The 8,296-nt window shown below is 30.0% G+C and overlaps 3 protein-coding genes across 3 annotated transcripts in view; 1 reads left to right on the top strand and 2 right to left on the bottom strand.

The window, feature by feature from the left end:
* LOC106104449 (BPTI/Kunitz domain-containing protein-like) overlaps positions 1-346 on the bottom strand; it is a 4,240-nt gene extending 3,894 nt beyond the window's left edge. The window contains exon 1 of the mRNA XM_013284505.1: positions 218-346. Within this exon, the coding sequence (XP_013139959.1) occupies positions 218-332 (115 nt within the window). The 5' untranslated portion in view covers positions 333-346. The remainder of the gene's footprint in view (positions 1-217) is intronic.
* Positions 267-1,308, bottom strand: LOC106104494 (ATP synthase subunit b, mitochondrial-like). Its single transcript, XM_013284565.1, has one exon. The coding sequence runs from the start codon at positions 1,223-1,225 to the stop codon at positions 473-475; it is 753 nt and encodes a 250-aa protein (XP_013140019.1). The 5' UTR covers positions 1,226-1,308; the 3' UTR covers positions 267-472.
* A 678-nt stretch (positions 1,309-1,986) lies between these two features.
* Positions 1,987-8,191, top strand: LOC106104493. Its single transcript, XM_013284564.1, has 4 exons — positions 1,987-2,148; positions 3,878-4,411; positions 5,100-5,277; positions 5,708-8,191. The coding sequence occupies exons 2-4, from the start codon at positions 3,906-3,908 to the stop codon at positions 5,939-5,941; spliced, it is 918 nt and encodes a 305-aa protein (XP_013140018.1). The 5' UTR covers positions 1,987-2,148; positions 3,878-3,905; the 3' UTR covers positions 5,942-8,191.
* Positions 8,192-8,296: the final 105 nt, after the last annotated feature.

Below are 8,296 nucleotides of genomic sequence, written 5' to 3'. Positions count from 1 at the left end.
GTAGCCATCCACATTCATTCTTAACACTTTCTGGTTTATGTCCCCATCGTCTCGTCGCATAACATGTCCATACCACGCTAACCTTTTGCTTAGCGATTTCTCAACCACTGGCGCTACTTTCAAACTTCCTCTAATATTCCCTTATATACTTAGTTTATAGTACGTCTATTTCAATAAATCCAAGCAAAAAAAAAACAATATAAAATAAATAACTCACCATTTATAGTCGTACTGCGTATGGTTGTTGAACTAAAATTAAATTGCAGTTGACATTTCACTACATTTAATAAAAATAAAAATAAACCTAATAAAATCTCCGCCGTAGGATACATAAAGGCTTCTTCACTGTGTTTTGACAAGTAAAGTAGTGATTTATGTTTGAAATCAATTTCATGCAAAATTAAACACAATAATACAATAGTCGCATAAAACTTAATCAAATTAAAATCAGACGGAACTATTTTTTCTATTTCTATTTTTTATTTCCTGCAGGAGATAATTTGGCTAGGTCACTAATAGCCTGATCTATAAGTTTCTTGTCGAATTCAGGTGTTATTGATTTTAAAACGTTGTCTAAAACCCAAGTAGTTATCCATTTCTGATGAATATGATTTTGTATTCTTCTTAACTTAACATGATAGTCCAATCGTCTCTTGACACTGTTATAAACACGCATTAACCTTTCTCTATAAATTGCTTCCAATTGCATTGAGACATTTTCTTTTTTTGCTTGAATGAGCAATTTTTGACCATGTGCTCTCCATTTAGAGTCTTCAGCTTCCTTGATAATGTTTTCATAATGTTGTACTTCTTTATTTCTAACTGCATTATAATTTTTTTCTACATTATCTACTTCTTTGTCCAAAGTTTCGCCCACTACAGTACCAAAATTTTTAGTACCATAGTACACAATAACGAATACCGATAGACCAACGTAATATTCATGCTCCATTACATATATTTCTTTACTGACCAAATAGTTTATAAGCATTATGCCAAAAAGGTATGGTCCAGTGACGCCGGTTATTGGTTTGAAGAAGACAAAAAATTCATCAGGTATGAATCCAAGACGTACTTTACCAGATTTCTCCGCGCGTTTGAGTAAACCAGGTTTGTTTGATTGCTTCTTATATTCCGGACATGTGCTAGTGTGTGTTGCAAAAACAACTTTGTGCGTTAGATAACGTTGTTTATATTTCAATATCATCAATCTTTGGATATTCATGACTGAATACTTATGATAATTAACAATATTTTGTGACGAATATGTTTACTTCATATTTTGTGAATTGTCAAATTAAAATTTGACATATACGTAGTTATTTTAAAACTTGATACAACCGAAAAATAATCGATTTTATATAGTGCCAGTGACAACTGCATAATGATTTGCTTTTTTTGTGAATGTATACTGAGTCTTTTGTTCCCAGGTTTCCCGGGTAAAAAACAAAGGTCCTATTGAGGGGTGACAGTAATTTTCACCAGGGGCCCATGACATAGTATGATCTATCTCCGACCTATATAATCGACAGACCGAGGGCACGACTTATTGTTGTTTCTTCAGGAGATTTAATAAAAACTGTCTAGACTTTTACTACCATCAGCACCATTACGGTGACATAAAATTTGCAGCAGTTAATTGTCATGATCTTGACTTTCATTTTTAAATATTAATCTTTAGTCCAGCAACTGACTCCACTGGCTTGCAACATCTATAAATTGAAGGTAATATTACACTACGGCTTAATTAGTAAGCAGTTTTACTTTTACACAAAGGTCATCGAAGTCATACGATTACCAAATTCTAAATCGTTTAATGTTACATAAAAGTAGTTAAAAAAGGTAATGATCGACGAATATCAAGTCAATTAAATGTGACAAAGGAATACCGTAACCTCAAATGGTCATTTAGGATTATTAAATGGTGACGTAACTATAAACTGGCATAGTATGTTCATATGTTGCGAAAATAAATCGACTCCGTGACTTACTCGTCAGTATACGAGGACAGCGGCATCGCGCGGCCGCGTCTGTACCTAGCTTTATTTTAGAGATTATCGTAATAGAGATTTCCTGTTATACCAACCAGTGAATAGAAGCAGTACTCACAAACTACTCATATTACAAGTAGAAGACAAACAAAAAAAAGTAAGTAATTTTTCAATAATTTTTAATCCTAACTTTCATTGGCTTCTTCAATCAATATTTACTGTAGAAAGTACTTACCTATTAATTTTTAAGAATGTTTTAATAAGTTACTAACATTTGGATTGTTAAAATAGGTCTCTTAACGGTAGTACATACTTTAACTCAAAACACACGCGTCTTGCCCTCTAATGACCTGAGAGATAACTTACAAATGCTCAAGTAGTCTGTCGTCAAATATCGTCAAGGGAAACAAAGGACATGGAACAAAATCGAAAATCAAATCGAACAACGCAATCGATGTCGAAATAACTAAAAAAAAATAATTACAAATATATACATTATTTCAACTAAGCGGAATGCATTTTTTATATAAGGTCAAACTTTGAACCAAACGGGTATAACCTGTTTGTAAATCTACACTTTTTGAAAGATAAACATATCGAAGTATTTGTCACCATCATCATGTCCCAGCCCTTATTCTCCTACGTGAGGTCAGCACAACAGGTTTCATGTTTCAAAATCATAAGATTTCGTCATATTCGTATAAAATTTATAGTTAATTAACAGAATCCAATAATCAATCTCGAATTATATTTACATATCTAAGACATTTTTAATCTCAATAGCAATAACTTAAGGTAGAAAAAACTTAGAAATAGAAACATCTTTAAGGAGATTGATCCATTTTTATACTGCTTTTCATATAAAGTTATAAAATAATCTTTCCGAAACAATCTTAAATATAGTATTGGATTGTTTGTTATATTTTTATTAGTAACTGGAAAATAATGAAATAATTCCATTCAGACATCAATTGAAAATTAAAAAGAATTAAAAAAGATTCTTACAAAAAAGTATTTCTTTTATCTAGTTTAGATCTAGAACGTTTCATAATAATTAAATTGTTCAGAATCATAAATGCTTCAATCGTAAGTCATGTTTACTAATTGTATAGCCACGAAAGTGCATTAAAATGCATAATATATAATTTTTTTGTAAAAAACGTAACTGTTTATATATTACTAGCTGTTGTTCGCTACTTCGTCCGCGTGAAATTAAACAATAATAAAAAAATACATAAAAAGCCCAGGTTTTTCACAGATAAATTTCCTTTCTAACAGCGAAAGAATTTTTGAAATCAGCCCAGTAGTTCTCGAGTTATTTCAATACGTACAAAAATACAAATCTTTTCTCTTTATAATGTTAGTATAGATTTAATTCTAATTACAGTATACTTATTTTAATTTATAATGTTTTGACATGGCAAAAGCCAAACGATAATGAAAATCGAATTATAAAAATTTTACACAAAGAGCCAAGAGACTATATACAATGCTTTATAAGTAACAAATAAATGCTATACTTAGATAAATTAAGATTTACAACAATCTAGACCCTAGATTCTTTTTTATTGGTATCTGTGAGGCCCTAGATTCTGGAGAGTACAAATTCGTTCAAAAGGATATTTGACGACAGGAAGGTGAAGAAAATGTTAAAAGAAAAGTAGTAATTTTCTTAGAAAAATAGTATTCTTTATTGTTTAGTTACATGTACAACATAAAGATTAATTATATTTTATCAGGTAAATGGATTTTTAGTCGCTTATGAAATATTTCCGTGAATTGTCACTGCCGAAAAATCGTGACAAAACTAACGATCCCACAATATTTTGAACGAAACTGATGACCCAAGGTTGTTAATGTCCTACAATGTTTTTTTTATCTTTCAGGAAGAAACTGGCGCCGTCAAGCAAAAAAATGGTAAAAGACATTAAAAAAAGTGGCATGGATGGCCTAATTGGTAAATCGTCTAAAAAATCGGGTAACATTTTGGACTATGGAAAGAAACAAACGAACAATGTTTCTGTAAAAACTACTTCTATGAACCTGTCTTCAAAGAAAAGCAATACAGAAAACTTTGATGGAAAAACGTCTAGTACCATGACTAATCTGAAACAAACCAAAAATAATTTTGCGACTTCAACTTCGACAAATAATGATAAGAAATATTCCCCAAATGTTTTTGGAGAAAAGGCGGGAAGTTCTAAAAGTCATGGATTTTCCAGCTTCGTGCCACAATCGAAACCAATTGCAGATATGAACAATGTTTCTTCTTCTCATAAGGATGCTAAAAATAAAAAATCGTCAATTACATTTGGCATAATATGGCTACCAACGAAAAGACGCAACAAGTTAAAAGATAACTTAAAAAACAGCGATGTACGTGACCGTTCTAAAGAAAGAACACCTTCAATGTATAACTTGTAAGTAAAACATTTATCTATAAAATTACCTACAATAAACCTTTCCAAACTTCTGTTTAATCTCAAATAACACATACATAAATTGGAGTTCTGAAATCACGGTGGTCAAAAGATAGTAATAAAATCCTAAAGGCGGGAATACATAAACCAGAAAATGGATAAGTAACTTGTACAACAGTTACTGGTATGGCACGTGCCAGTTAGGTGTTAAGATGGAACAAGCAACTTATAACAGGTTTAATATATGTTTACTGTGCTCTGTACCTGTGAAAATATATTAACAAATTATAAGGCAATACATCAATATTTAAATCAAAAGAAACATTTCGTCAAATAACATTAGATTTCTTTTCAAAGTTTTGTTTAAAAAAATGACTTTTTAAGTCAAATTGTACGTAGCTAAACAACGGAAATGTCAAAAATTAAAAAATCAAAATACGGCGTCATTTGCTTGACATTTGACATTTGTTAAATTGACAACTTAAAATTGTTTTTTTCACAAATTCATATCTGCTGAGATTCAAATAAATAATAATTCGTGGTCTACCGTTTTTATAACATAATAATTACACAATTGTATCGGGCTCGTGATCAACTTTACAAGGTGGGTATTAAAAAAGTAAACGAAACAGTGAAATTAGTTTATCAATAAGTAATATGTATCCAACATTTTATTGTTTTCTTTCAGCATGTCTGACCGGTCGTTGGATCAAATCGAAACAAGTAAGGAACGAGATCTGTTTACTTCTGGAACACTGAAAATGACTTCTCCAGTTTTCTTTGGAAAAAAAACTAGTGAACAATCTCTCGATCTGAATCATTTGGATTATGACAAATACGACGATCACGACGAACGCGATAGAAATGTAAGTGTATTAATTGTTTTCAAACATATTGTCAGCTCCGAACATCATAAGATGCACAGTACAGAACATCATTTTAGGCGTAAATGGCCCCTCCTATTTACGCCACAAAATTATGAGATCACTGCGGAGCGCGCATTTGACCTTGAACGGTGGTTCAAGGTAAATAAAAGATAAATAAAACGCAAGTTTTGAAAATAAAGCATTATGTGCTTAAAATGAAATGTATTTTAATAACAGTACCTTAAGTCTGCTATGTGATATGTGATTACAAGTATACAAGCTTTTCCCACATTTTATCAGTGTTCATGCTAAGCCTTTCTTCAAAGAACGGTTGTATTGTTAAATTTGTGGACATAAATATATTATTTCTGATAAGAATGTATTCGCATATCTATTTTTTGGAATAATATAGTTTTTTCATGTTAAACAGGGTGCCAGTGTCTCCAATACAAGTGTGCATGGTGCGGTAGAAGATATATCAAATCAAGAACCCAACGCTGATAAGCCCCAACATAAAGGTGAAGATGTTGTTGATAAGGTTAATATGCTGAATCGACAATCCCTATCAAAGGATCAAACTGCTGACTCCACGGTGGAAAAGGAGGAATGTTTGGTGGTATGGCTTCATTACTTGCTGCAATGTAGTGATTGTTGTATCATGTAAATATGAAATTGATTTATTGATTATACAATGGTAACAACCGAGGCATAATCTTTGTAAAAAAACATAGTTACACTTCTTTCTTATGTGGTCCTAATATTTGCAGATAAAATATTAACTAAGTCACAAAATAATAAAGTAAAAAGTGCAATGTTTATTATTCTATTCTATTCTATTTCTTGTTTATGGCTCTCCCTCAGTGGATTGGGCCAGTGATGTTCATTTTTTGATGTTTGTTTACAAAGTTTATGTCCAGATATTAACCTGTGTATGAAACATTGTATTTTGATTAATGTAATCTAACTCATAATTAAGAATTGTATGGTAGTCATAGTCTATGTATCCCATTTTAATATGGAGTATTTTTAATACTTAAAAGAAATATTGCTCAAATATTTTCTTTTTATACCCACCAGTTAAATTTCATGTTGCATTTAAAGTTAATTAAAATTAAATTTAGTAGACTTTTTGATTTTCAAAAGATGTTAATCAGCGTTGTGCTGTTATATAGGTTTTTTATTTATCAATCATATAATCTTTGTGCATTTCAATAGATGGGATAAGTTGAACATGGAAGTACCATAATTTCGTATCTGAAGAAATTATTTTTGATAAATTTATTGCAAAACTTACATTAATTAGCTATGTATTCTTTTAAGATAAGGCTTTTGTATTGATGGTATTAATTTTTATATATTATATTGGTGCCAAATTACAATTAAAAGAGTATCGAATACGAAAGGTTTACATTGTTAAAACAATCTCTTTAACCATAAAAAAGTCCCTACAAACTACAGTAAGTTTGATCGGATTTGCCTATCGAGCCAAAATCACAATAAATTTCCTATGAAATTTGTACATCTCTATACATTTTTCATTCTTATTAAGAGACTAACTAAAATATTGGTTGATATAAAGGCTACAGGGGTTCTCAATGTAAATTGTCTGTTAATTTATTCTTAGAAGTTTTGGTTGTCTTTCAATATATTTCCAGATCATAGATTTTTTGCTGGAAGAAATAATACCAGTTATATTTTAAGGACTAAAGAACATAGCAAGTTCCTAATATTATTTGGCATGGATGTTTATTTTTTTAATAATTGAGGTTGATTATAAACTTACTTAATTAGAACAATAAAGTAACAATAAAGTAAATGGAAGAAATTACAATTTATGAATATAAGATTGGACATTGTAAACTAACCTTTTTTCAAGGTTTTAACACTGAATGTATCTTAGCTGTTAGTTTATCTTAGAACATTTACCGAAATTATAATAAGATTCCTATGTGGTTTGTCATTATAACATGTAATTTTCTATCCATATTGTCACCATTTTTGCATATTGGATTGTTGATTGTTACCGGACAATTTATAATTTGGTAGGACAGGCCCTATATAAAACAAATTAAGTCAATACTTGCCTTAAGCTATTATCAGATATTATGCTTAAATGATCTGAAGAATGCATGTAATGTCCTGTCTATAACTGCATATATTTGAATCTCTTTATGCTCAATTAAGTGTTTCAATGTGATCTCTTATTACATTGCTATTTAGTAATGTAAAGTAAATGCAGTTAAATACATATCTTCATTGTCATTTTAATAATTCCATTTATTTTGTAGTGTTTTCATCAACCTCATTCATTTAGTACTTTATAAGGATTTTACATTTATTTCTATAGTTTTAATTTTAAATATAAGCGTTTTATATTCTCATTGTAATTTGTAATTGGTGCAGCTAGTTTCTTTGAGCCCTGAGTTAGTAATAGTCCAGATATTGGAAATATGGACAAAGGCTGATTTATATTACTTTAATATTTATGTTATTGGGATCAATATACTATAGGGTATATATTTTTGTTGGCACATATTTTTTATAAGTTGAAGTAATGTTTTTACATGTTACGATGATTCAGAAGCTTGCAAATTTACATCTTGATTTTTAATATGATGTATTAAATTCACAACTACAAATGTTATTCTTAATTAAGTAAATTATTCGGAATGAAATTTCTTCGTACGAAGTCAGTTTGTTGGTTTAAAATTGGCACAATTAGTGTATTACTTTTTGATTGCTTGTAATTGATTAAAGTTAAATTGATGACGGACAATGTCATTTGATATGTACTGTTGAAGGGGTATAATTGTAACATTTGAAGTATTATTATAGTATTTATATGAATAACCTTGTAATTGATAGTGAGAAATAAATCATTGTGATATTGGAGTCTCAAAATTTTTACATTGAATAAATATAATTAATGAAAATTGATTTTTTATTGATTACCTTTTCTTTGTGAAACTGATACAGCATGTTATCCAAGAAGTGTACAACGCTTGTTGGTGTTGATTGC

The sequence above is a fragment of the Papilio polytes genome, unplaced genomic scaffold (assembly GCF_000836215.1).
Source record: "Papilio polytes unplaced genomic scaffold, Ppol_1.0 DF823621.1, whole genome shotgun sequence".
Classification (NCBI taxonomy): Eukaryota; Metazoa; Arthropoda; class Insecta; order Lepidoptera; family Papilionidae; genus Papilio; species Papilio polytes.
The sequence above is the reverse complement of the archived record's forward strand: the minus strand, read 5'-3'. Positions and strand labels throughout refer to the sequence as shown.

Bases quoted from the DNA above. Each gene is read 5' to 3' on its own strand.
- LOC106104494 (XM_013284565.1), bottom strand. From the start codon at position 1,225: ATGAATATCCAAAGATTGATGATATTGAAATATAAACAACGTTATCTA.
- LOC106104493 (XM_013284564.1), top strand. From the start codon at position 3,906: ATGGTAAAAGACATTAAAAAAAGTGGCATGGATGGCCTAATTGGTAAA. The intron at 4,412-5,099 runs GTAAGTAAAACA...GTTTTCTTTCAG, and splicing joins ACACCTTCAATGTATAACTT to CATGTCTGACCGGTCGTTGG. The intron at 5,278-5,707 runs GTAAGTGTATTA...CATGTTAAACAG, and splicing joins ACGACGAACGCGATAGAAAT to GGTGCCAGTGTCTCCAATAC.